The 27,993-nt window shown below is 55.5% G+C and overlaps 1 protein-coding gene across 7 annotated transcripts; it reads right to left on the bottom strand.

The window, feature by feature from the left end:
- Positions 1–439: 439 nt before the first annotated feature.
- On the bottom strand, positions 440–27,955 carry LOC144580129 (mesoderm induction early response protein 2-like). 7 transcript variants are annotated; one of them, XR_013529059.1, is made up of 14 exons: positions 27,702–27,955; positions 24,497–24,580; positions 22,811–22,953; positions 18,294–18,419; positions 17,440–17,563; positions 16,804–16,895; positions 16,119–16,188; positions 6,040–6,191; positions 5,442–5,693; positions 3,395–3,569; positions 2,706–2,809; positions 2,452–2,540; positions 1,137–1,557; positions 440–575 (listed from the first exon to the last, which is right to left on the bottom strand). XR_013529059.1 is itself a non-coding variant. In XM_078355199.1 (14 exons), exons 1-14 carry the CDS (start codon positions 27,898–27,900, stop codon positions 554–556), a joined length of 1,803 nt encoding a protein of 600 aa, XP_078211325.1. In that variant the 5' UTR covers positions 27,901–27,955; the 3' UTR covers positions 440–553. The 7 variants fall into 7 exon arrangements, 5 of the variants coding, with proteins under 5 accessions (XP_078211325.1, XP_078211324.1, XP_078211323.1 ...); XR_013529058.1 differs by having other exon boundaries at positions 2,685–2,809; XM_078355199.1 differs by lacking the exon at positions 3,395–3,569 and having other exon boundaries at positions 5,442–5,536; positions 5,612–5,693.
- Between the last annotated feature and the right edge of the window lie 38 nt (positions 27,956–27,993).

Raw genomic sequence — 27,993 nt, forward strand, 5'->3', positions numbered from 1 at the left:
CGGACAGCAAGGTATATGGCTCTGTGCCCCAAGGGGTTGGCACTGAGAAGCAGCTGCCCATGACCCCCCCAGCTGAGGCAGCCCACGGCCCTGCCAGGTGTGGAGAGACAGAGCCCAGTAGGGAGCTGAGGGTGCCCCAGCGGAGGCCGCTGGTGTGGGGCGGGGCGTCCTGCCGTCTCCCCGCCGGGGCAGCGACCCCTTCCCTCGCCTCTGCTGGCTGGAAGGGACTAGGCGGCCAGCTCTGCCCGGTGTCCCCAGGGCCGGGTCTTTCTGTCCCTGGCCGCCTGATGAACCCCACGTGCAGGCAGTAGCCTGGACCCGGGCAGCAGTGCCGGGCGCTGACGGTGCTGGGTATGACCCTGGGTCCAGTCTGTGTGGTTGGAGGCAGGGGCTCATGGCCCAGCTCCCTCACCCCAGTCCCGATGTGTTCTGAAGCAGAGGAGGTGCTGCCCCAAGGCCTGAGAGGGGGGAAGGGGTCAGAAGACCGACCGAGGCGGGCCAGCAGCAGCGCCAAGTCCAGTCTGGGCCACACACGCCTGCCCACAGCCAGGAATCAACAGGTCATCACGTTACAGCTGCAGGGGAGACCAAGAGAGAAGCAGAGTCAGTGAGGCCCACATGTCCACACGGCCTGGTGCCAGGGGCTGACCCGAGCCTCCCAGCCTTGCCCCTGCCCAGAACCTACACAGGTGAGTGTCAGCGATGCCCCCATGTCCACATGGCCTGGTGCCGGGGGCTGACCCGAGCCTCCCAGCCTTGCCCCTGCCCAGAACCTACACAGGTGAGTGTCAGCAACGTCCACATGTCCACACGGCCTGGTGCCAGGGGCTGACCCGAGCCCTGCCTCCCCCAGCCTACACCAGTGCAAGTAGCCTGAACAAGCCCCTACAGCAGCAGGCCCCATGCTCTGGGGGAGCTAGTGGCTGGGGCAGGGCAGGGAGAGCCCGGCGCCTGCCCTGTTTGTGGAGAATGTGGACCACAGGAATGTATTCTCCCGCAGGAAATACAGAAATCAAACCAGAAGTAGAAAAGAAACTAAAGAAACTGTCCTCGGGCCCTCGGGGCAAATCCGCCCCCTTCTACAGCTCAGCCTGAGGGCTGGGGGGACCTCAGCTGGGGTGCTGGGCAGCACTCACTGTGACAGGGGCTCCGAGTGTAGCCCGGGGGCCGGGCACGTGGGGTGGGCGGCCAGGAAGGGGTTCACGTCCCCAAGGCTGATGAGTCCAAACTCGGTGACTGACAAAGCCACCTGGGCAGGGGCCACCGTCTCCTCCGGGTCTGCACCCAGGTCCACATGGCTGGGGATGAGGGGCAGCTCCCCGGGCAGGGCGAAGTCCACGGCCAACCTCGGGCTGGCGTCTGGCTCCGGAGCAGCAACAGCTGGCAGGTACGAGGCTGGGTCGGCCGGGGCTGGGGGCAGACGGGGCAGGGGCACAGCGGGGGGCTCGTCCAGCTGTTGTTGGAAGGAACAGGGCTCTGGCTCCGAGGATGGGGGGCCACCAGAGGCCACTTCAGGCTCACTGAGACCACCAGCTGTGCCATCCATGCTCAGGGGCTCTGTGAACGAGAAGGCAGCAGGGGGTGGGGCCTGCCCACAGACTGGGCCGCAGCCACGCCACACTCAGTCACCTTGCACGGCAGGCTGTGGACCGGGCGGGCGCCCACCTAACCTTGCTGGGTCCAGCATAGCCCGTAGAACTCAAAGAAGCCTCTGCACAAACACAAAACAAACCAGTTACGCTGACATCTGTGAGGCCACAGGCTGAGGCCCCAGCTTAAAAGGTCATAACATCACTGGATGGGTCACAACCCACATCTTTAAAACTAGAGCAGAAACAACAGACTTGGGTATAAATGATGCTTGGGGCAGTGAACTAGGGGGCAGGGTGATGTGGGCACCCCTGGGCAAACGAGCCACGTAAACCGCATTCTGAAAATGGGGCGACCCTCCCATGACTCAACCAGCTCAACGCAGGGCAAGAGAGCAAAGGGTCCCTGTCTGCACCCCACCTGCCCCCGCAGGTCTCCACCCTCGGACATGGTGAGAACTGCCCGAGGCCTCGTCGTGCTCCGTGGCGGCCTCAGGTGCAAGATGCTGGCGACAGCTCCAACACCCTGTCCTTCCTGAGTGTCCCAGTGACTGGGGTTATGTCCCCAGTGAGGGGCGGGCAGGCCCTCCTGGGACACCGAGGCCTGGAAAGCACCCCACCTGACCCTGTGGGGCTCCCTGGGGGTGGGCCACAGGCAGCCCTTCAGCAAGCCCAGGCAAGCACCGTCCGTGCCCTCCCCTCTCCTGGCCAGGTGTGCAGAGCCACATCCACACCACGTGGCGGGCCCTTGACTACCCAGACGCCCACCCGTCCCAGGCGCCAGGGACGGGGGGCTCCACCTGGCCTCGTAGCTCCAGACCAGCAGCCACCCCCAAGGCAGGTGACGCTCCCCATGTCTTACCTGTGTGCATCCCAGCCAGGGCGTCCTGCTCAGGGCAGGGGCGACCGGGGCCGTCAGGGTCACTGCCATCCAGGTCCTGGTCTGTGTCCCTGTGGGGAGAGGGCACCATGAAGGGCAGGAGCAGCTGAGAGAAGGGACGCCCCCATACAGGGGGTGCCACCCAGGCACCCACGTGCCCACTCCCGGTGGAGTGGCCTCCCATGGTTACTGCCGGGGAGCAGCGCTGCACGCACGTGGTTCCAGACGGGACGTACTTCCTCCGGCCCAGCCGCGTCTGCTGGGCAAAGTAGTCGTAGTGCTCCGACTTCTTCCACAGGTAGTAGTACTCTACACACTCGCCCACCGACCGCGTGCGCACCTGTGTAGAGGGATCAGGTGTCACCTCCGTCCCCAGCTGCCAGCCCCTGCACCCCCAACCCAGGACGTGTACTGGGATGGCACAGAAGGGGCACGGCACCCGCTGTGCTCAGATCATACAAGACCCTCCATGACCCTACTCAGGCCCACGGGCTACACCCACCATGAGCGAATGGGGGATCACAGCATGTGGCACTGACTCCTGTTTCAAGCCCCTGCAGAGCCCCCCAGCTCCTGGCTTGAGACCTCCCTTTCCTTTCTGTAGCATCAGCCACACACACCGGTCCTCCAGGGTCCACAGACTCCCGAACGCACAAGTCCGTGGCACCTGCTCTTCCGCCAAACGAGTGAGCACTTCCCAGTGCACACAAGACCCCACGGAAGGACACACCGGTTCTGTGAACCCAACTCAGAATTCACAATGCAGCACGGAAAGGCCAAAACACATGCACGTCAGGAGTTTGCAGAGACGAGAAGGGACGCGGGGCAAGCGTGTTCCGCATAGCACCCGGCTCGGAGCTGGACGCACACCTGTCAACACCTCCTGCCTCTCCGCGCAGCACCCGGCTCGGAGCTGGACGCACACCTGTCAACACCTCCTGCCTCTCCGCGCAGCACCCGGCTCGGAGCTGGACGCACACCTGCCAACACCTCCTGCCTCTCCGCGCAGCACCTGGCATGGAGCTGGACGCACACCTGCCAACACCTCCTGCCTCTCTGCCCCGGAGGCTTGTCCCACAGCAAGCTTGAGTCTGAGGCCCCTGCTGGGGAGGCAGAAAAGACCCCCTCACCTGTACATACCCTAGTTAACTAACCCACCACAACCAGAACCAGGACACCCAATGCTCCCCTGCGAGCACAGCATGGGGTCCTGCCTGGGAGTGAGACCGAGACAATCTCTCCAGAGGGCAAACCTTACATGCCCGTCATGAGAGAGCTGCCCAGGAAAAGGCCAGGCTGAAATAAACACCAGCTCCCAGTCCCATTCCAGACAGAGCAAACCATCATGTGCTGGCTACACACAGCCCTGCCCAGAGCTACGGAAACACAGCTAGCAACCCTACTGCCCTGCAGCCACACCCGTCCTGACTGCCTCCAATCCAAGCACCATGTGGTGCTGAAGTCCGATGAGGACAGTCCCTGGCTGCCGCGCAGTCACAGAGGGACGCCCTGTGCTGCACAACCAGCCCCCGGCAGGTGCCTCGCCTCCTCCATTCATGGGAAGGCATCAGGCCCCAGGACACAAGGCGGAAGCGGCCTCAGCGTAACAAGGTCACAGCCCGCAGGTCCTGAGGGGACTCAGCGCCTAAGAGGGGAGTGGACAGAGGCGGAGAAGCCACAGGTCAGCCACGGGAGGGTTTTCAGCCAGAGATGCCTGACTCTGGCAAGAGGCTGTGTAATAACCTACCCTGGGCCAGCATCACTGACCCCATCTTAGCTGTAAACTCTGAGCTTCCCCCTCCTGACCACAGCCCCTTTGGGTGCACAACTGGGCCACGCTGACTCTGCTCATCCCACCATTTAACAGTTTAACTGCGTCCTGCCTGGCAAGCACACCTGCTATTGTGTGTAAGTCTCTTCAAAGCCCAATTGGTGATTGTCTGGAAATACCCTTAGCAACCAACAATCCTGGGGACCTCCTCCCCACTGGTCACCAGCTAACTCGCCTGCTCTGCTTCTGTAAAATCCGCTCCAGCTAGGCTCCCCCTCCCCTACCCAAATCAAGGTATACAGGGAAATCAAGCCCCTTCCTAGGGGCCGGGAGACTCTGAGCCTGAGCTGACTCTTGGCCAACGGCTAATTAATAAAGGACTCTGAATCTGGAACTTGGAGCGTGGTGCGTTTCCTTCTAAGTCGCTTGGTCATTACAGCTGGACCTTATCGCTCCAGAAGCCACAGGACACAGGGCATTCCTGCTGGACGTGCAGACACCCACAGAGGATGAGGCCAAGATCTAGGGAGGGGCAGAGGCAGCACCCGGCAGCACCCGCCTATTGTGAGGGTTTCCCCTGGGTGGCAGAAGGACCTGGGTCCCTGGAGGAGGAAACCCCGAGACCCCTGGTCCCCAGGGGTCAGGGTCCTGCTGTGGGGTCAGTGCTGGGCACAGAGCCAGCAGGCTCCTCTCTGAGGACATGGACATGGGAATGAGGTGCCCATGGTGCTGGGGTAGATGTGAGACAGAACGACTACAGGAATTCCGCTTCTACCACATTCCTCCCCAAAACCAGAGCCTTGTTCTTTTCGGGACTGGAAAGGGGCCCAGAGCAGTCAACAGAGGAAACTAGAGAAGACAGCAATGGGCACGCGGTGAGGAGGCGGACACGGGGCTTCAGGCCTGCAGTCAGTCGTTTGCTGTGGGCCTGCTGACCATCGGCCCCTCCCCAGACCTCAAGGAGCCCCCTCCCCAGACCTTCCGAGACTGAGGAGTCCCTCCCCTGATGCAGACAACCCTCCTCAGACCAAGGAGCCCCTCCCCAGATGGAGAAGCCCTTCCAGACAGAGAACTCCCTCCCAGATGAAGAACCCCTCACCAGATGAAGCCCCTTCCCAAATGGAGAAGCCCCCCCCCCAGCAGAGGGCCCAGCCGACCCTCACGGAGCCTGGGGGAGGGAGGAGGGCCACGGCACCCGCACCTTGTTGGCCTGGATCAGGTGAAAGTTCTTCCCGTGCACACGGAAGCCGTGCTCAAAGTTCCTGCACTCCTCTTCACTCCAAGCACAGAGCCCATCTGCAAAAACGGCCGGGGGACTGGTGAGCTGCGCCGGGGCAGGGCAGCGGAGGGACAGGCACGGGCGCCGCTCACCTCGGATCACCTTGACGTTGAACCGCAGCCTCCGCAGGGCCTCCTCCACGTTGAAGTTGCATTTTACCAACTCATACAGCGCCTGCCGAGAAGACGTGTAGACTCTTCCCATGGGCTCACCCCAGGAGCCGACGGCAAGAACCGTCTATACCCTCTAGGGAATGGTATCAAGGGCGGCCCACACCACTCATCCCCAGTGACGTCAAGGCCGTCTGCACATCTATCCAGGGAGAGACTGAGGGGTGTCTACATCCCCCTGCGGAGGTATCGGGAAGCATCTGCGCCTCCTCCCTGATACGTGCCTTTAACTGGCCCCCTTCCGACCTGAGTGGCTGTTCCGATGCCCAGGCCCCCACACGCCTGACCCATGGCCTCCTTCCTGCCCTGCCTGGCCCCTCAGCCCCTGTCCTGAGCACGGCAGCACCCACCTGCTCACTGTCTTTCACAGTCTCTCCCTCCGGGAGCTGAGGCCTGGCCCTCTCATGCCACTGTCTCTTCACAGCTCTGTACAGGAACTCCTCCACCTCCCTCTCGGGGAGGACGCTGGGGTCCCAGAGCAGCTGGTCTTCATTCTCGTAGACTGCATAAGCAGAGGGCAAGGGTTTGCTGCAGGAACCCACTGTGCACCCACACATGCCAGGACAGGGAAGAGGCACTGTCCCACCCCCCTTTTCCCTGGGGATGCTGTCGCTCGCTCCTCTTGGGCTTGGTGAGGCTGGATCCAGGGCAGGCTCTGGGTGCCAGACACAGGCCTGTATCCTCATGACCAAACGCAGGCAGCCAGGAGCAGTCAGCAGGGGCGCCTGATCCAGCCAAGGGGTCAGAGCAAGCTGCGGGCAGCCTAGATCTGGGGCAGGGGAGTTCCCAGCAAGGACTCTGCAGAGGGGGATGTAAGGAGTGACCCCAGTGAGGTGAGGCTGGCTTCAGGCTGCACAGCTACAAGATGCGGGGGCCTGAGGGAGCAGGAAGGAGACCCCAGAGTCTGGATGAAGACAGCTGGGGCCTGCGGACCCCAGAGAGCTGATGAAGGCAGCCGGGGCCTGCAGACCCCAGACTCTGGATGAAGGCAGCTGGGGCCTGCGGACCCGAGAGAGCGGATGAAGGCAGCCAGGGCCTGAGGACCCCAGACTCTGGATGAAGGCAGCTGGGGCCTGCGGACCCCAGACTCTGGATGAAGGCAGCTGGGGCCTGTGGACCCCAGACTCTGGATGAAGGCAGCTGGGGCCTGCGGACCCCAGACTCTGGATGAAGGCAGCTGGGGCCTGCGGACCCCAGACTCTGGATGAAGGCAGCTGGGGCCTGAGGACCCCAGACAGCGGATGAAGGCAGCTGAGGTCTGGGTCCCATGGATAAGCAGAAGCCCTCACAGGCACCGTCGCACTCTAACCGCGGGATCTGAAGAGCCTTGGCCAGAATGTGCATCACCGCTGGGGAGACATCCTGCCCCTGGCAGCTGGTGCAGGTGGCGGACGGGCTGACGGGAGGAAAGGTCGACAACTTCAGATGAAGTCAGCTTTCAGCAAAGGGAGGGGTGCAGCCTCCAGCTGTGGGAAGGGACATGGCTGGGGACAAGGCAGGGGAGAGCTCAGGGCCAGGTCTGGGACAAGTGCCAGCACCTCTCGATTATCTAGGAAAGGGGCACAGGAACCCAGTCGAAGCAAACCAACGAATAACAAATGCCGTCAGTGCAGAGGGAGACAGTGAGAAATGCACACGGGAAACCGCTCCCACAGGAAACTGCCACCAGGAGCTGACACGCAACCAGCTCCCGGGCTGGTGCTGTGCCCACAAGGCAGGGCCTCTCCTGGTCCCCGCAGTCCTGCGAGGAAAGTGGGCGGACCCCACAGCCACCTCTCTCCATCTCCACAGGCACCGCCTGAGCCCTGCCTAGACCAAGGTGGTCTCTAAGAAAAGAGGCCATCTCTGGAGAAAAGTAGCACCACGTGCAGCCTAGCACGTGAAGAATGGGGAAACACGAGGGAAAAACGTGAGCCAGGTGTGATGGCTCACACCTGCAACCCCAGCACTTGGGGAGGCTGAGGTGGGAGGATCAGTCGAGGCCAGACCGGCACATTCCATCTCTACAGAAAATTTCAAAAGTGGCCAGGCCTGGTGGTACCTGCCTGTAGTCCCAGCCACGTGGGAGGCTAAGATGGGAGAAGCGCTTGAGCCCAGGAGGTCGTGGCTGCAACGCGCCACGAATGCGCCACTGCACTCCATCCCGGGCAGCAGAGCAAGACCCTGTCTCCAAATAAAACAAGAAAACATCAGACAACAAAGCAGGTCTGCACAGCCAATACTACGTGTCAGCAGACGAAGACATCTATCTAGGGTCAGCATGTTAAGAGAACGGACAAAGAGCCGGAGAGTCTCCACAGAGACTTGAAACTTATACAGAAGAATCTCAAGGACCTTCCAGGATTGGGAAATGCAGCACCCGAATGCATGGACCCAGGGAGTAGCTTACCAGCAGCCTGAGCACAGCACGAGACCAAACTAGTGGGATCAGAAAGAAACGGAGAGCTACAAAGAAAGAGCAGAGGCTGAGCATGGTGGCTCACACCTGTAATCCCAGCACTTTGGGAGGCCCAGGCGGGTGGATCACGAGGTCAAGAGATCGAGACCATCCTGGTCAACAAGGTGAAACCCCGTCTCTACTAAAAATACAAAAATTAGCTGGGCGTGGTGGTGCGTGCCTGTAATCCCAGCTACTCGGGAGGCTGAGGCAGGAGAATTGCCTGAACCCAGGAGGCGGAGGTTGTGGTGAGCTGAGATCGCGCCATTGCACTCCAGCCTGGGCAACAAGAGTGAGACTCCGTCTCAAAAAAAAAGAAAGAGCAGAGTTTAGGACAGGCGTAAGACAGCTAAGCAACCTCAAAGACATGCACACGGGTCACAGAAAAGGCAAAGAATGAGGCGGCGGCACAAAATCTGAAGAGAGAAGAGCCAAGAATTCTTCAAAACTGACGACTGATGCCAACCCCCAGAGCCAGGACACTCGGGGCAAACACAAGGACACACAGAGGCACGTGTGCACACGCACATCACAGCAAAACTGGTAAAAAAAAAAAAATCTGAGGCGAGACAACGGCACAATGATTTCAAAAGAAACAGTAAGACAGGCTCTGAGTTGTTTTCTGTTTGTTTTTGTTTTTCATAGAGACAAGGTTTCACCACGTTGGTCAGGCTGGTCTGGAACTCCTGACCTTGTGATTCACCCGCCTCGGACTCCCAAAGCACTGGGATTACAGGCGTGAGCCCCCGCGCCCGGCCCAGGCTCTGACTTTTAACAGAGACGGTGGCAGACAGGAAGCAATGGAAGGAAACTGTTCAGGTGCGGAAAGAAAAAAGGCTGAAAACCTAGAAACGTATAACCATGAAAATACTCTTTAGGAAATGAAAGCAAAATCGCGGCTTTTCAGAAAAAAAAAAATGCTGAAAGACAGCGTCAGGCCGAGTGAAAAGTTCTTCAGGCTGAAGGACATGATCCCACTGGAACTGAAGGGCACACGTGGGTCAACACAGAGACTGTCCACTGTTTAAAACAGCAACGTGTCATCTTGTGATATGCAGTTCTGGTTTTTTTTGGGACAGGGTCTCGCTCTGTCGCCAGGCAGGAGTGCGGTGGCGCCATATCGGCTCACCACAACCTCCGCCTCCAGGGTTCAAGTGATTCTCCTGACAGGTAGCTGGGATTACAGGCACCCGCCCCCACCATGCCCAGCTGATTTTTTTATTTTTAGTAAAGCCCATGTTGGCCATGCAGGTCTTCAATTTTAACTCCGGTGACCTCAGCCTCCCAAAGTGCTGAGATTACAGGTGTGAGCCACCGCACAGAGCCTCACAGTCCATGTTAAATGAGCACATTGTACTTCCAAGTAGACTGTGATGAGAACTCACACTGTAACCTCTAGGGTAAGCAGTGAACTAAAATCATAAGACAAAAAGCTACGTAATCCAAAGGAAGACACAAAAAAAAATTAGAAAGAAAAACAGGCCGGGCGCATGTCTCACACCTGTCATCCCAGCACTCAGGGAGGCCGAGGCGGGCGGATCACCTGACATCAGCCTGACCAACATGGTGAAACCCGTCTCTACTACAAATACAAAATTAGCCGGGCGTGGTGGCGCCCCTGTAATCCCAGCTGCTCGGGAGGCTGAGGCAGGAGAGCTGCTTGGACCCAGGAGGCGGAGGTTGCAGCGAGCTGAGATCGCACCACTGCCCTCCAGCGTTGGCAACAAGAGTGAAACTCCACCTCAAAAACACAAGAACAAAGGGCAGATGGATCACACAGAAAGCAGAGAGCAAGATGGCGGCATTACACACTTGTTTTCACAATTACATGACATACAAGTAACCTAAAAAACGCAAATGAACTAAAAACTCCTAAAAAACAATGACTATCAGACCAAATTAAGAACAAAATCCAGTTGGGCACGGCGGCTCGAGCGCACGTTGGGAGGCCGAGGCGGGCAGGTCGCTTGAGGTCTACATTTTAGAGACCAGCCTGGTCGGCACGGTGAAACCTCCTCTCTACTAAAAACACACAACTCAGCTGGCTGTGGCGGCGGGCACCCGTGATCACGGCTATGAGGCTTACATGGGAGAACTGCTAGAAACTGGGAGGCAGAGGCTGCAGTGAGTGGAGATTGCATTGCTGGACTCGAGACTCCATCTCAAAAGAAAAAGAAGATTGAAACGTGCCATTTACAGACAATACGCTTCAAATAAAAACCACAGAATGGTGGAGAGAACGGGAAAGCCGAGCAGACGCTGAACAAACCTATGAAAAGCCGCGGAGTCACGTTTACAGCTGGTCCAGTCCTTCCTCATGGTAAGAAGAGGGTTCCTACAGAAGGACACTTCGCAACGACAGAAGAAACAACTCAACACCAAGACAAAGCAATCCTAACGTCTGCGCACGTAACGATATGGCTGCAATGTGAAGAAGAAATGGGCAGAATTAAACGGGGAAACGAGATCCACAACTGGAGGAGGTCACTGCAGAGCTCTCAATAAATACAAAAAGCAGCCAAACACCTGAGTGAGAATACAGACGATGGGAACAACTACCCAACTGGCCAAGGGAAACACACGGAGGAGAACACCCTACAACCGCACAACACACATGCTCTTCAAACACGCAGAACACTGACCAAAACAGATTAAATACTGGTCATAATGCGAGGCACAACTCACCTCAAAGAACTGAAATTAGAGGATGTTTTCTGACCACAGTGTAATAATTACACATCAGGAAGAGGGCCAGGCGTGGTGGCTCAGGCCTGTCATCCCAGCGCTTTGGGAGGCCGAGGTGGGTGAATCACCTGAGGCTGGGAGTCCGAGACCAGCCTGCTCAACACAGGGAAACCCCATCTCTACTAAAAACACAAAAATTAGCCAGGTGTCGTGGCGCATGGCTGTAATCCCAGCTACTAGGGAGGCTGAAGCAGGAGAATCGTTTGAACCCACGAGGCGAAGGTTGCAGTGAACCAAGATTGTACCACTGCACTCCAGCCTGGGCAGCAGAGCGAGACTCTGCCTGCCTGCACCATGGACCTCTGTGACCAGCACGCACACTCCAGACGAAAACCTCTAAAAGGAGAACCATCAACCCCTGGGGGGCTCATCAACTTGAGATGTCCTTCTGCGGTTCCTTATTCCTGCCTCAGCTGATGAGGGAACTGGACTTTGTAACTGACCAAGGCCAACCTTGTGACTCCAGACCCTTCGGCCCCCTCAGCTTGCAAAAGCCACCCTGAACTGTAACTTCTGCAACATTCCACTGTCCACCCCAAACCTACAAAACCACCTCCCGTCCCGCCGCCCTGCGCTGACTTTAGACTGAGCACGCCCGCACCCGGGTGAAGAAGCAGCCATGTTGCTCACACAAAGCTTGTTTGGGGGTCTCTTCATTCAGAGCGCACGTTTAACACAAAACAGAAACCAGCAATAGAGAGACACGATCAATGCTACAGTGAGTTTCTCATAAAGAGTAATACGACTGATGAAACTCCTAGGAAGGCTGAGGGGGGAACAAGAAAAAGCAGGAAATGCAAATCACCAGCATCAGGAATCAAAAAGGGGACGCCCTACAGATGCCAGGAAGGATGCGAAAGGGTCTGCTGACAGCCTGACGCCAACAGGGTCAGCAACGCAGGGCACGGTAAACCCCTCCTACACACAACCCATCGAGACAGAAACTATTGTACGTCAAATAAAATGAACCTGGCCGGTGGCTCGCGCCTGCAATCCCAGCACTTTGTGAGGCCAAAGCACGAGCATCACCTGAAGTCAAGAGTTTGAGACCAGCCTGGCCAATATGGTAAAACCTTGTCCCTACCTAAAATGCAAAAATTAGCCTGGCATGGTGGCGGGTGCCTGCAATCCCAGCTACTCGGGAGGCTGAGGCAGGAGAAGCACTTGAACCCAGGAGGCGAAGGCTGCGGTGAGTGGAGATCGCGCCACTGCACTCCAGCCTGGGTGACAGAGGCCAGACTCTGTCTCTGAGTAAATAAATAAATTGAACCTATAATTCAAAACCTTCCACAGAAATAAAACTAAATCCCAGGCCCAGATGACTCCACTGAAGAACCACGGAGGAAATAATGATCTTATACAAATTCCTCCAGAGGTTAGGAAAAGGCCACTTCCAAATACAATCATGAAAGCGGCACAACCCTGGGACCAAGACCAGACTCAGATAAATAAAAATAGAAGGGCAGCTCAGTACCTCCATGAACATACATGCAAAAATCATCCACATGAGCAAATCGAACTGAGGAAGGAAGGGACCAAACTTGTATGTGTTAATTTCCATTAACCTGGGTGCTCACGTGGAGCATGAATCACTGCCCCAGGGAAAGACAGCATTTTCATCAACCATTAAAGATGCCTTGCGGCAATCCGGGCACTGTGGCTCGCGCCTGTAATCCCAGCACTTTGGGAGGCCGAGGCAGGAGGGTCATCTGAGGTTGCGAGTTCGAGACCAGCTTGGCCAACATGGAGACATCTCATCTCTGGTAAAAAATACAGAATTAGCCAGGCCTGGTGGCAGATGCCTGTAATCCCAGCTACTCGGAGGCTGAGGCAGGAGAATCGCTTAAACCCACAAGGCACAGGTTGCAGTGAGCTGAGATGGCGCCGTTGCACTCTAGCCTGGGCAACAGAGCAAAACTCCGACTCGAAAAAATAAATACATAAAATAAAGAAAGTCAATTTATGTACTTAACTGCATTAGCACAATAGAAGAGAAAAAGACTGTCTCAATCCATGCAGAGAGAGCATTTGAAACAATTCAATGCACATTCATGAAAAACTGTCAGCTACGAGGAACAGAGGGGGAGCTTCCATCTAATAGAGCATCCACGGAAATCTCACAGCCAACTTTAACAGGGGAAACACTGGCCACTTTTTCCAAGTCTGAGACCAAGACAGAGATGTCCTCCATCAGTTCATCTTTTCATGCCTGCACTGGACTAGCCAGCACAAATTTAGAAAATAAAGAAGCAGGCCAGGTGCGGTGGCTCACTCCTGTGATCCCAGCACTTTGGGAGGCCAAGCCAGGTCAATCACCTGAGGTCAGGAGTTGGAGACCAGCCTGGCCAACATGGTGAAACCCTGTCTCTACTTAAAATACAAAAAATAGCCAGGCATGGTGGCACGCAACTGTCATCCCAGCTTCTCCAGAGATAGAGGCAGAAGAACTGCTTGAACCTGGGGGCCGGAGGTTGCCATGAGTTGGGTTCGTGCCATTGCACTCGAGCCTGGAAGGCGAAGGGAGACTCCATTTCAGAAAAAAGATGCTCTACTGAAAAGCACAGCATTGCTAAGATTGAAGGTCTTAACAGAGGTGACAACCCGGAGAGTGGAGTCTCCATTCTCCCTGAATTAGAGATCCAGTGCAAGCCTAATCAACACCCGAGCAACTATTTTTGAGGCAAGTGACAAGCTGTATATCTACCTAAGTTTTAAGATTAAAACTCGCCAGGGCTGGATGACAGGCTCACACCTGTCATCCCAGCACTTTGGGAGGCCAAGGCAGGAGGATCACTTGCGATCAGAAGTTCGAGACCGGCCTAGCTAACATGGTGAAACACCAACTCTGCTAAAAATAAAAAAAAATTAGCTGGGCATGGTGGCGCATGCCTGTGATCCCAGCTACTCGGAGGCTGAGACAGGAGAATGACTTGAACCCGGGAGGTGCAGGTCGCGGTGAGATGAGACTGCGCCATTGCACTGCAGCCTGGGCAACAAGAGCGAAACTCTGTCTCTAAAATGAGTAAATAATAATAAAACCTCTCAGCTGCCGAAAACCTAAGTTTTACTCTTAAACTCATATACACATACAACGAAAACTTACAAAGCTGGAAGACTTGCACCACCTCGGACTTACGTGTAATGTGTAACAATTGCAACAGTGTGGCAATGACTCAGGGTGAGAGAAGGGAGACACTTCACAGACACCTGATTTATCACAAAGGCATTGCTGCAACTCAGCGGGGGAGAGAATGGACTTTATTTTCTGTTGGAGACAGAGTCGCCGCACCTGGCCACAGTCTTCTCAACGTGTGGTGCTGAAGCAACCACATATCCGTATGGGAAACAGTTCCCTAAACCACACTTCATACACCACCTAACACCAGACACCAAAATTCATTGACTTTTTATCTTCCTGAGATGGAGTCTCGCTCTGTGGCCCAGGCTGGAAGGCAGTGGCGCAATCTCAGCTCACTGCAACCTCCGCCTCATGGTTCAAGTGATTCTCCTGCCTCAGCCTCCCGCATATCTGGGTCTACAGGCGTGCACCATCACGCCTGGCTAATTTTTGTATCTGTAGTAGAGATGGGGTTTCACCATGTTAGACAGGCTGGTCTCAAACTCCAGACCTCAAGTGACCCACCCGCCTCAGCCTCCCAAAGTGCGGGGATTACAGGGTGTGCCACAGCCCTGGCCGCCATACACCAAGATTTAAATTAAGTTGGATCGCAGCCTTAAATGTGAAAGGAAAACAATAAAGGTTCTAGAACAAAACGCGGAAGAATACCTTCGAGAGCCTGAAGGTAAGCAAAGACTCTTAAATAGGACACAAACACGTTACTTTTAAAATGAAGATTGGTAAGCTGGACTTGACTGAAGACACCACCCAGAGTCAATGGGCAAGCCACACACTGGAGCAGACAGCAGCAGGCGCAGCGCCCACAGAGGACTCACTTCCAGAACGCGTAAGTCACTCCACGAGTCAGAGAAAGACCACCCAAGTCAGAAACGGGGAAAGCTTTGGGCACACAGAGAGAATATCCAAATGGTGAGCACACTCTCCAGGGAATGCCAGTGAAACACAGGACGCCACAAGTCCTTCTCAACTCAGGCAAACTCACCCTCGGGGTCAAACACCGAGAATGTGAGCGACTCCCACAAATCACGAGTGAGAAACTCGGGCAGCACACCTAACCCCAGCACACGCCTACCGTGCGACTCCCTGCTGTCCATCGAGACCTGAGCACTCTATCCACGAACCAGGCACAAGGGCGTTCACGGCCATGAACGGGCCCAACCATGACAGCAGCCCACAGCAGGAAGGGTGGGCAAACGTGGCACCCAAACCAAGCACCACAGCACAATACACGAGACACAAGCACGCAGATGACTCCAACAGCACAGACATCACACAGAGTGGGAGAGGCTGGCGGCATCCCATGGCTGAAGCAGTGCTGGCTGCCGAGGACAGGGCACCCTCATGGGGTGAGTCAGGGTTGGGAAAGGGCCCTGATGACAGGCTCCAAGGCCAGGGTTCCACCCAGAGTGTGACAGCAGGTGCCTTTTCTGGGTGAGGGTCCCGTGTCCCCTCTGACCCTGCCTTCTGGATGTCCCAGGTTGGCTGCACCTGCCTGCCTCCGTCCTCCTCTCACACGGTCCATCCCAGCCACGGAATCACCTTGGAGAAGGCTCCTGAGCTAGCAGCACTGGCCCAGGGCCTACAGGGCTCCGGGGCTAGGCAAGACCCAAGTCAGTGTGAAAGTGAGGCCACTCCTGGAAGGGGCCAGAGCGGCTTGGCTCTGAACTCCAGGGGGAAAGAGACAAAGATCAGGTCCAGGACAGGGAGTGCCCTGCAGAGCGGGGGAGCTAGGCAGGGGAAGCCGCAGGACACCCAGCAGGTCTCTCCAGAGAACCCGTCTGACCCAGGGCTCCTGAGGAGGCACCTCGGGGCAGAAGGCAGCGGCCCGGCTGGGGCGAGGCGGCTGGAGTCAAGGGCGGGGCAGGACGGACTGCCGAGGGTCTGCCTGCACAGGGTGATGGGAGCAGACCCCAAGAGACAGACAGAGCAGGGCAGAGTGGGCAGGGGCAGGCATCGACAGGCCCACCGCAGCCACAGGCTCGGCTGCCCAGCAAGCTACAGAGGGCGGGCACCTGACCAGGCTGGGCCCCTCGGACTGTCCAACGATCTGCCACCCAACCAGGCCACTCCCCTGCAGAAGTGAGTTCCCCGCCCCAGGCCCCACTTACTCTTCTCACAGTGCCGGTTCAAGTGCAGGCTGCTGAGGTCAGCTTGGAACTGAGGTCCCACCATGATCTCCTGCAAACAAGGGCCTGGGAATCAGGACACTGAGAAAGCATCAGCACAGGAGGGAGGCTGGCTGCATGTGCTGTGGCAGGCTCGGGCAGAGGGGCTGCCATTCAGACCCCAGACCCATGTGTGCAATGACACTGAGAAAGCACCAGCACAGGAGGGAGGCTGGCTGCGTGTGCTGTGGCAGGCTCGGGCAGAGGGGCCGCCATTCAGACCCCAGACCCATGTGTGCAATGACACTGAGAAAGCACCAGCACAGGAGGGAGGCTGGCTGCGTGTGCTGTGGCAGGCTCGGGCAGAGGGGCCGCCATTCAGACCCCAGACCCATGTGTGCAATCGACCTGCTGATGCCAGTTCTGGGGTCTGAGGATGGGAGGCAGAGGCCTGGGTGTGTGAGAGAAGGCTGTGCCCTGACACTGGCCTGGCAGGCCCAGACAGGATGTCAGAGGAGAGACACTCTGGGTCAGCAGCAGGAGCCAGGGCTCCGGTCCCAGCCCACCCCAGGGTCAAGCAGCACGTCCCTCCTCTGAGAAGGGGCACATACCCAGGGAGAGGGCTCAGCAGGACCCCGCTGTGGTGACTGCGGTCGATATGAGGTTGGGGAGAAGCAGAGCCACGTACCTTCTTACATTTGTGGGCAGGAAGGGAGTCCTCCTCAGTGTCGGAGGAGGCAGAAGAGCCAGGCTCCTTGACTTCATCAGCCAGGAAACGAGCTTTGGGAAAACGGAGGCAGGTCCCTCAGGGTCTCCACTGCTGGCGGCCTGCACAGCCCCTTCTCCAGGCAAAGACCCTCCACTCCCACTCTCCATCCACCTGATCCCCAGGCTCTGACCCCCTCCCTGGCCAGACACCGGGATGTGGATGGGCACAGAACCCAGGACCCTGGATGTACTTTGAAGAAAGAGGTCTTCCCTTCCCTTCCACACTGCTGCTGCACCGCTGGGCCTGAGCCCTCAGCTCCCAGAAAAGCTGGCGCACAGGCTTGTGGGGGAGGACGGTCATGGGGGTGCCGTCTCCAGCTCTGCTATGAGAACCAACACATTGTCCCTTGTCTAAACTGAATCACTCCGAGAGTCCCTGCTCACTGGCCAGGGTGGGGGAGAGCGAGGCACCCCCTGGGCTACCAACGCTTCCCACCAGGCAGACGCCCTCATCTGTGACAAGTTCTTGGCCCACACCAGCCCCAGGACCCTTCAGCATCACCCCTGCCTGGCCAGGGGCCTGGGCGCAGCAGCGGATTGGAACAGAGTCACCTACATCCACTCCGGTTTGGGAAGAGGTCGGAGGCCTCGTGGGAAGTCACGGACGGGGTGAGGTCGTCAGCAGATGACTGCGGCCCTTCCTCTTCTTCCCCTGAAAGCAAATCCTTCACTATTTGTTCCTTTTAACAAAAAAGTAAAGAACGTTTTACAGTTCAGCAGTCTCAGGGTAACACTAGCCATAACAACAGTGAAGAGGCTGAGGGCTCCCTGTGGCTCACGTGGGGCCGACACCCATTCTGCAGAAAAGGAAATGGAGGTGGCCGAGGGGGCAGTGTTGGGGGGAGGGAAGCAGGGACGGAACTGGACACGTGGGGCGCTATTCCCATGACTCAGATAAGGAGCTGGAGGCACCCGAGGGTGCACAGTGCAAGGGGAGCCCACACCCAGCCACCAGAGCTGGGAACAGTCAGAGCCGCCACTGGGCACCGCCCAGAGCATGTGGCTCTTTCTTGGCCACGCATTTGGTGTGGACCTTCTGCAATGCAGCCTTCTCCTGCTCCAAATGCCCAACTCTTGAGCAGTGACCTCTGGGTACCTAATGTCAGAGAGCCCAGTCCCGGGGAGGCGGCCAGGTCACGGTTCCTCTGCCTTCCCAGGTGCACTTCTCCAGGACAGGCCCCAATTGCCCCTCCACCCGCCCACGTCAGAAGGACATGTGGCCCGGGGTTAAGGCCAGGGTCCAGCCTCATGCCCATGGCCATTTCAACCCCGATGGAGTGGTACAGGTGGCCACATTCTACTTGTTCTGGGGGTTTCTGTGCTTCTCTCACTGAACGCCCCCTGCTGAGAGGCAGCCCCGGGTCCCTGCACCTCTGCTGGGAGCCAGTTCCAGGAAGGGCACTCACTCACCTTGTCCAGGGTCATGACTGGGAGGTTGGGGGCCACGTCGCCACCCTCGCTCTCCCACTCTGAGATGGGGTCTGAGGCCTCATAGCCATAGAGTGCAAGCAGCTCATCGAAGGGCATGTCGCTGCTCTGAATTGGGGAGGGGAACAGGGCCCCATCAGGAGGGACTACTCAGGGGGCTCCTGTCCCCTCTCCCTCACCTGAGCCTTGCTGGCCACAACCAGGGCGACTCTGACACACCCACAGCAGCTCCCCCCACGAAGCACTCCCCAGCCAGAGCTCAGGCCCAGCCTGAGCCCCTTCGCAATCCCTCAGAGAGGTACTGGAACACAGGGGTCACCAGCCAGGAAGAGTGGACCACCCTACCCAGTGCCTCCTCGCACAGGGTGAATGACAGGAATACAAGGATGGTGCGACACCTGGCAAGCTACCATTTTAACTCAACATCAGTTTTATCAAAGGGGAAAAAAGTAACCTGAAGACGCGTTTGGTAAAATCTGACATTTATTCCTGCTTAAAAAAAAACCCTCAGGAAACTACATAGACAGGCCAGACACAGGGCCTCGCATCTGTAATCCCAGCATTTTGGAAGGCCAAGGAGGGCGGATCACTTGAGGCCAGGAGTTGAAGACCAGCCTGGGCAACATGGCAAAACCCCGTCTCCACTAAAAATAAGCTGTGTGCCTCCCGTTGTCTCAGCTACTCGGGAGGATGAGGCACAAGAATCACTTGAACCCGGGAGGCAGAGGTTGCAGTGAGCAGAGGTTGCGCCAGTGCACTCCAGCCTGGGCGACACAGCGAGACTCTATCTCAAAATAAAAATTAAAAAAGAAGAAGAAAACTGCACAACCAGATGGATGCTTCATAAATATAATGGAGAAGCTGTCAATTCACACTGGGTCAAAAATGAATAACCAGAGAATTCGCCATCACAAACTGGAATGAGAGCACCGTGATGAACACGGTTTGACGCTGAGCCAATGCAGCATGCCCAGAAGTAGAAACAGGGCACGTAACTCCAGGAAGGAAGACACATCATCCTCTCCAGTGCTGCTTTCAAATCCCCATGCTCCCCCTCAAGCGAGCCTCTACACCACTGAGGTTACATCTGCCTTCCCAGACTCCACCCGGCCCTGGGGGTCACTCCCAGCACCCACCTTCCTGAACCCTCCCCTCCACCCCAGCTCCTGCCCAGCCTCATTCTGGGGCTTCAAGTCCACAAAGAACCTCCTGGCCCATTCCCAGCCCTTCCCCAGGTGGAATGTCCATACCGAGTCCCCCCTTAGTTCTCACAGGACCCGGGGGACAGACAGATTCTGTATGCCCATGACCGCCAGGAGTATGCAGGTGGGAGGGCTGACACGGTGGTCCCAAGGCCCCTGGGTGCCCCGGGTGAAGCCCTGTCCAAAGAGCACCAAGCCACGGTTTCCGTGCTGGGCCTCACTCACTCACACTCACACTGATGGTGCCGCGCCAGCAGCTGGCAAGAGCCCAGCGCCCATGGAAGCCGCGGTCAGGGCACCACTACCCATCCCTCACAGACCAAAAGCAAACTCCCCAGCTTCACTTCAGAAGATGGCGGGCATATTCTGTAAAGTCTCATCCTGAGCAGGCGCCTCCATGTTCTGCGTGAGGGCATGGGAAGCAGAGCGGCTGCTGCCTACCAGAGTGAGGGCTCCCTCAAGGAAGCGCGTGGAATGGGCGGCGAGGCAAGGGGCCCTCCCCGTCCTTTCATCTGAGGAGTACCGGACTACAGCCGCTCAGACAGGAGCCTCGTAGGCAGGCAAGGGGGGCTGCTGCTTCAGCGGAAACAGCTGGCTGTAACTGCTGCAGCCGTACAACTCAAGACTTTGACAAACTTGGGTTTGACAACATGAACTTGCCAAATTTCAACATTTACAAAACTTGTGATGAGGCCGGCAGTGACACTGACCGTTAGCCCTAACCCCCAACGTGACTGTACTTGGAAACGAGGCGTTTACAGAAGTGACTCAGGTCCAGTGAGGCCATGAGGGTGGGGCCCTGATCCAGCAGGATTAGTAATCTTTTAAGAAAGACACCAGAGGGCTCCCTCGGGTTCTCTGCCCACCATGTGAGGACACGCGAGCCAGGAAGAGAGCCAGCACCGGAAGCCACTCTGCGGGACCCCATGCACCGACTTCTCTGCCTCTTTAACTGTGAGGTTCGCTGGTAATGGTCTCAGACTCCACTCCACAACTACCCTTTACAAAACTACCACTGGCTGAGTTTTGCTGTAGCATCGAAGATCACCCACCAATATCTGAAAAACTTAAATACGCCTTCCTTGTTCAACAATGGATCTGTATGAGGCTGTATTTGTACTTCAACCATAAGACCTTATCACAACAGACTAACATCTCCCTTAAAAGACAGAAGCAGGCCAGGCATGGCTCACACCTGTAATCCAAGCATAAGAGGCCGAGGTGGGAGCATCACTTTGAGGTCAGGAGTTTAAGACCAGCCTGGCCAACACGGTGAAACTCCATCTCTATTAAAAACACAAAAATTAGCTGGGCACGGTGGTGGGCGCCTGTAGTCCCAGCTACTCGGGAGGCTGAGGCAGGGGAATCGCTTGAATCAGGGAAGTGGAGGTTGCAGTGAGCCGAGAACGCACCACTGCCCTCCAGTCAGGGCAAAAGGACCCCACTCTGTCTCAAAACAAAGAAGAAAGAAAGAACTTGAGTCATGTATGGTGGCTCACACCTACACTCCCAGCACTTTGGGAGGCCCAGGCAGAAAAATTGCTTGAGATCAACAGTTTGAGACCAGACCTAGCAAAACAGCAAGACCTCTACAAAAATAAAATCAAAAGGTTAGGCCAGGCACAGTGGCTCATGACTGTAATCCCAGCACTTTGGGAGGCTGAGGCGGGTGGATCATGAGGTCAGGAGATGGAGACCATCCTGGCCAACATGGTGAAACCCTGTCTCTACTAAGAATACAAAAAAAAAAAAAAATTAGTCGGGCATGGTGGCATGCACCTGTAATCCCAGCTACTTAGGAGGCTGAGGCAGGAGAATAGCTTGAATCCATGAGGCGGAGGTTGCAGTGAGCCGAGATCTCACCAGTGCACGCCAGTCTGGGCAACAGAGCAAGACTCGGTCAAAAAAAAAAAAAAAAGACCAGAAGCTGGACTTTCATATATGCATCTACATTCAAAGAGATCTGGAAAACGAAAAACTCATTCTTCTCACTAATTCTTTTTTCTTTTGGAACACAGAGGTTTTCTTTCATTTTCAAAAAAATATTTATATTAACACATAACTGACTTGTTCAAGCTATTTTATTTTTATTTTTTGAGATGGTGTCTCGCTCTGTAACCCAGGCTAGAGTGCAATGGCACAATCTTGGCTCACTGCAACCTCCGCCTCCCAGGTTCAAACAATTCTCCTGCCTCAGCCTCCCAAGTAGCTGCGATTACAGGCATACACCACCATGTCTGGCGAATTATTTTTTGCATTTTTAGTAGAGACAAGGTTTCGCCATGGTGGTCACGCTGGTCTTGAACTCCTGACCTCCTGATTCTCCCGCCTTGGCCTCCCAAAGTGCTGGAATTACAGGCATGAGCCACCACACCCAGCCTATTCATGTCATTTTAAAATGAGTTAGCAAATAAGTATTCCTACATGTCAACTTTAACTTTTAGTGTAGTGAAAAAGCAATAGATAAAACACATCAGCAAAGCTCCTTAAACCTCTCAATAATTTTTTTTTTTTGAGACAGGGTCTTTCTCTGTCGCCCAGGCTGGAGCACAGTGGCGCCATCTCAGCTCAGCTGAGCTCACCGCAACTTCCGCCTCCCAGGTTCAAGTGATTCTCCTGCCTCAGCCCCCTAAATAGCTGGGACTACAGGCGTGCGCCACCACACCCGGCTAATTTTTGTATTTTTAGTAGAGGTGGGGTTTTACCATGTTGGCCAGGCTGGTCTGGAACTCCTGACCTCAGATGATCCTCCCGTCTCAGCCTCCCAAAGTGCTGTGATTACAGTCATGAGCCACCATGCCCAGCCTTTTTTCTTTCTAACCAAGTTCATTAAGAAAGTAAAGGAAAATTGACAAAATGTCATTTGTTGGTTTTTTTTTCTTTTTTTTTTTTTCCTGCACCATGTGGGCCAGGCTGGTCTCAAACTCCTGACCTCAGGTGATCGGCCCACCTCGGCCTCCCAAAGTGCTAGTATTACAGGTGTGAGCCACCGCGCCCAGCCAAAACGCTCAGTAATTTTTTTCCCCAGTCTACACTGCCTCGGAATGCTCAAGAATTACGAAGAGTACAAATTGGGTTCTGAGACCAGAGGGTTTGAGAGCAGCTGGATTAATGCCCAGCCACCGTGCTGCTCAGAGAGCCCATGGAAGACCCGGTCACCAGTGAGTGCAGCTCCTCGGATGGTGCCTGGCACTTTGCAGAAAGAGGCACAATTTGGCACTTGCCAACATGAATCCGACTGCACAGAAACTGTGAGGCTGATCCCAGAGGGCTCCACCCAATACCTCAGCCAAGTACCTGGGAGATGAAGTCCTTCTCCAGCTCCTCCTTGGGCTTGTCTGAGCATCTCGAAGGCTCCTCACACTCCCCCTCAATGCTGTAGTTCTGTGACAGGATCTCCACGAGGTTGAACTGATGGTCTCCGGAGCCCATGGACACCGCTGGGGAGAAGACGGCAGCCCAGGTGAGCGCCTTGCCCGCCTGTCCCAACCACCCTGCAGAGACTGTGGATGCCTGGGGCAGGGGAAGCCCTAGGGGTGAGACCCTCTGCACCGCAGGGTCAGCCTCCCACGTGAGTCCCCACTGGGAAACCCCACAACTCAAGCACACAGGGGCACAGCTGGTGAGCTGCACACACTAATTCCAAGGGTTTTTTTTTTTAAGGGGGGTGTCTTTCTGAGGGACTGCTTGTCTTCCTGAACAGGGAAGTCTATGAGGATTTGGAGAGCGCAGACTAGAAGAAGACAGACACCCATCTCGTTATGGCAGGGGGAGCAGCAGGACTCATGGAGCTGGGTGCACGCCAGGCTCCACAGCTCCTGAAACAGGTGATATCGAACCCTCACCTGCGTGAGTCAGCACAGCATCAAGGACCATACAGGGGCAGTGCCGGTGGGACCTGGACAATGCCAGTCCCTCACGCTCCACCTGCAGGGCCACATGAAGCTGCTGTGCAACACACACAGACCAACAGACGGTGGCTGTCATCAGACCCAGGGTTTCCCCAAAAGAACTGGGGTGTGTCACCATTTCTCTCCATGTTTAGTCTCAAATTACTCAAACTTTAAAACAAACAAAAGGAAATAGCCAGGATTCAATCAATCCAGACAAGGAGCAGTGCAGCCCAAGGCTGGGGGCCCCAGGGCCGGGAGTCCAGGGCAGGAAGCCTCTAGGAGGGGAGCCACAGAGCCTGCGTGGCTGGACACACAGGGGCGCAGCACGCACAGCCCACGCACAGAACAGGCAGCTGCAGGACGTGTAACACCCTGGTGGCAGGCGCCTCACTCGAGTGAGAGAATGACCTAGAGCTGCCTGGGTACACCTGGACCCGCCTGGGTACACCTGGACCCTCAGTGGCCATGGCGTCTCTGGAGGAGCCATGTAGGGAAAATAGGGACAGCAGTGCCTTCTTTGGAGATTGCGGTGTGGATGAGTTTTACGCCATGAAGAGATGCAGCCCTACACCTGGCCCACGGGAGCGCAGCAAGGGGAAGAAGGAACAGTCACTGAGACACTGGTCCACTCATACTCCACCCTGTGGGCCCAGCACAGGTGGCCAGCAGGTGGCCTGGGACCTCGATGCCCCTCCGGCAAGCAGCATCGGTGCAGGGAACCAGGTTCTGCCTGTCTCCCCCACCCCGCCTTCTCCAGCCCCCATCCTTCAGCAAGTCCCCCTTCCCAGCACCCCAGCAAGATGAGGTGGCCCTCAGCTTGGTGCAGGCCTGTGCCTGGGTCCTCTGCTGGGGGTCCGGGCTCTGAGGATGGTCTTGGGTGGCTTGGGCTCCCTGCCTCTGCTAGAGAACAGGAAGATGGAGTCCTGACCATGCTCCCCACAGCTCCATCTGATCGGGTGGGAGCTGGAACACCCTGGACTCTGGAAGCCAGGGTGCTGGTCACAGCTCAGCCAGGCCCGGCGGGCATTCTGTCTCTCACAGCCACAAAGGGCTTGGCAGACCTGGGTGGGGGGAGGAGGGAGGAAGGTACCTGCTGTTGTCTGCAAGCCCTGGGGCACAGGCTGTGTGCAAGGCAGGAGACCACGCGAGGGCTCTGCCTCCCCAGCGAGGAGGCCTGCGAAGGAAGAGAAGCAGGGTTAGCTCAGCTGGTCCAAATCCTGCTGCTGGACATCACAGGGTGGCAGCCAAGAGCAAGCGCTGGTCAGAGCCCATTCGGTGAGCAGGGAAGGCGCTTTGTCTCTGCCTCTGAGGGCTGGAGGGCACTGGGTGCAGCACACACGTGGGCTGCCACCGGTGCCACCTCCCACCCAGGATCGCTTGCAGGGTGAAGGCCATCTCGCCCCAGGCAGGACATGCATCCCATGACACTGAAAACCGCCCACACACAGGCCTCTGTCCTGACCCATGCTGCAACCGGACGAAGCTCAAGAACAGCACGCGCTGCACGGGAAGCCAGATACCAACGGCCACGGCAGGGGGTCCACTGATACAGAACGGTCCGAACAGACCAATCCACAGACAGAAAGGGGTTCGTGGGGGCCAGGAGCCAGGGAGAGGGACGGTGGGAGAGTGACTGCTAATGGGGATGACAGAATGACTTGGAGTCAAAAGCTGCGTGACTGTGGACACACTAAAAATCAATGAATTATAAACTTTAAAGTAAGTGTATTTTATGTTTTATAAATTACCTCAATTTTTTTATAAAAGGGCCAACAAAACCATAAGTGACCATTATTACAATGTTCAATCTCTCTCTCTCTCTCTTTTTCTTTATGAGACAGAGCCTTGCTCTGTCACCCAGGCTGGAGTGCAGTGGCACAATCTCAGCTCACTGCAACCTCTGCCTCCCAGGTTCAAGTGATTCTCCTGCCTCAGCCTCCCGAGTAGCTAGGACTACAGGTGCGCACCACCACGCCTGGGTAATTTCTGTATTTTCAGTAGAGACAGGGTTTTACCAAGTTGTCCCAGGCTGGTCTCAAACTGTTGACCTCAAGTGATCCACCCACCTCGGCCTCCCAAAGTGCTGCATGAACCACCGCAGGAACCCACAACATCGCTCATGTACACAAACACAAAAACCCTCAACAAAATACTGGCAACTGAATCCAGCAATGTATAAAGACGATCATAAGCCACGAAAAAGTAAGATTTATCGCAGGGATGCAAGGTTGATTCAACACCAAAACTCAATTACTATAACACACCACATCAATAAAATAAAAAAACCAAAACACAGGATTATCTCAACACGTCCAATTCAACAAAATCCAACGCCCTTTCATAATGAAAAATACCCAACAACCTCAGAACAGAAAGGAACATCTCAACCTGACCAAGAGCATCTAGGGAAAACCATACTCAGCACGACCCTCAACAGTGAAAGGCTGGATGCACTCTCTAAGCCACCGCGCATAAACGACGTGTACTCTCACCTCTCACGCGCCACGGAGAGCTGCAGGGTGCAGTCAGTACAAGAACATGAAATAAAAAGAACCAAGATTGGTTGTAGCCCTTTGGGAGGCCAAGGCAGGTGGATCACCTGAGGTCAGGAGTTCAAGACCAGCCTGACCAACATGGTGAAACCCTGTCTCTATTAAAAATACCAAAAAATTAGCTGGGTATTGTGGCATGTGCCTGGTAATCTCAGGTATTCAGGAGGCTGAGGCAGGAGAATTGCTTGAACCAGGGAGACAGAGGTTGTAGTAAGCCAAGTCTGTGCCACTGCACTCCAGCCTGGGCAACAGAGCAAGACTCCAGTTCAGGAAAAAAAAAAAGGCCAGAAACAGTGGCTCATGCCTGTAATCCCAGCACCCTGGGAGACCGAGGTGGGCAGATCATGAGGTCAAGAGATCAAGACCATCCTGACCAACATGGTGAAATCCCGTCTCTACTAAAAATACAAAAATTAGCCAGGTGTGGTGGCACGCGCCTGTAGTCCCAGCTACTCAGGAGGCTGAGGCAGGAGAATCGCTTGAACCCAGGAGGCAAAGGTTGGAGTGAGCCAAGATCGTGCCACTGCACTCCAGCCTGGTGACAGAGCAAGACTCTGACCCCCCCCCCCCAAAAAAGAAAGATTGTTAAGAAAGAAGTAAAACTATCTCTGTGCTGGTTGGTGCTGGTGACATGATCTACAAAGCAATTCAAACTAAAGTGGGTTGAGCAAGGCTGCATAGACAAAATCCACACATAAAAATCCATTTTGTTTCTATGTAAAAGCAACGAACGATACTAAAAGAAAGTTAAAAGAACAATTCCGTCTACAATAGCATCCAGAGAAGCATGAAAGGGGTACAGCCCCTGAGCGGACCAAGTATGTTGAAGGAAAGATCCTGGTGCATGAAAGGGCATCCCGTGTGCATGGCTGAGAAGGCATCAAGATGGTGTCACACCGATGGGTTCACAGACAGGCTCAGCACGATCCCCATCAGGGCCTCAGCTGGCCTCGTCACAGAAACCCACCAGCTGATTCCAAAAAGCATAATGGAAGCTCACGATACCCGAAACAGCCCAAACAATCTTGAAAGAGAATACCTCCTGATTTCAAAACTCACCACAAAGCCATGGCAATCAAAACAGTGTGGCGCTGCTGTAAGGATAGCACAAAGATCAATGAAACAACTGAGAACCCAGAAATAAACTCACACATTCACAGTCAACAAGTGTCAGTGCAGTTCCATGGGGGAATGAACAGTCTTTAACAAATGGTGCTGGGACAGTTGAATATCCACATGCAACAGAATGGAGCTGGACCTATCTCACACCATATGTGAACATGACCTCAAAAGGGATCAAAGGTCTTAGATAGAGAAGCTAAAACCCTACAACTTTTAGGAGAAAATATAGGAATAAATATTTGCAAGCTTTTGATGGAATCTGCAGATGCGGGGGTAAGAAACTGTAACCTTGGATTTGAACAGTTTCCTAGACAAGACACCAAAATGAAAAGTGACAAAAAAACAAATGGACAAACGACTTCACCAAAATTAAAAACTTCTGTGTTTCAAAGGCCGCCATCAAGAAAGTAAAAGGACAACTCAGAACATCAGAGAAAACATCTGAAAAGTCATCTGTGTGGTAAGGAACTTGTTCTGAGAATATATAAAGAACTTTGATAAGAACATAGAAACAACTCGATAAGGAAAACACAAAAATACTAAAAATACAAAAAATTAGCTGGGCGTGGTGGCGCGCGCCTGTAATCCCAGCTACACAGGAGGCTGAGGCAGGAGAATTACCTGAACCCAGGAGGCGGAGGTTGCAGTAAGCCGAGATCGTGCCACTGCACTCCAGCCTGGGTAACAAGCGAAACTCTGTCTCAAAAAAAAAAAACAAAACTCCTCTTTGGAGCTTCTGGGTGAGGGCAGCAAGTCGGGAGCCTGTGTCCGCGTAAGTGCCCGCTCTGCAACGGCTTCCATCAATGGCTTCTAGGAGCATGAGCGCTCCTAGAAGACCCAGCAGCACCGCCACTACTTCCTATTGGCTCCGCGTGAGGGGCCGACCTCTGAAAACTTCACGGCGACCTGCCTC

Source organism: Callithrix jacchus, chromosome 18 (assembly GCF_049354715.1).
Source record: "Callithrix jacchus isolate 240 chromosome 18, calJac240_pri, whole genome shotgun sequence".
Lineage (NCBI taxonomy): Eukaryota > Metazoa > Chordata > Mammalia > Primates > Cebidae > Callithrix > Callithrix jacchus.

Bases quoted from the DNA above. Each gene is read 5' to 3' on its own strand.
- LOC144580129 (XM_078355196.1), bottom strand. From the start codon at position 27,900: ATGCTCCTAGAAGCCATTGATGGAAGCCGTTGCAGAGCGGGCACTTAC. The intron at 16,189-16,803 runs GTACGTGGCTCT...CCTTGTTTGCAG, and splicing joins CTGCCCACAAATGTAAGAAG to GAGATCATGGTGGGACCTCA. The intron at 6,192-16,118 runs GTAAGTGGGGCC...CTGCTTATGCAG, and splicing joins GAACCGGCACTGTGAGAAGA to TCTACGAGAATGAAGACCAG.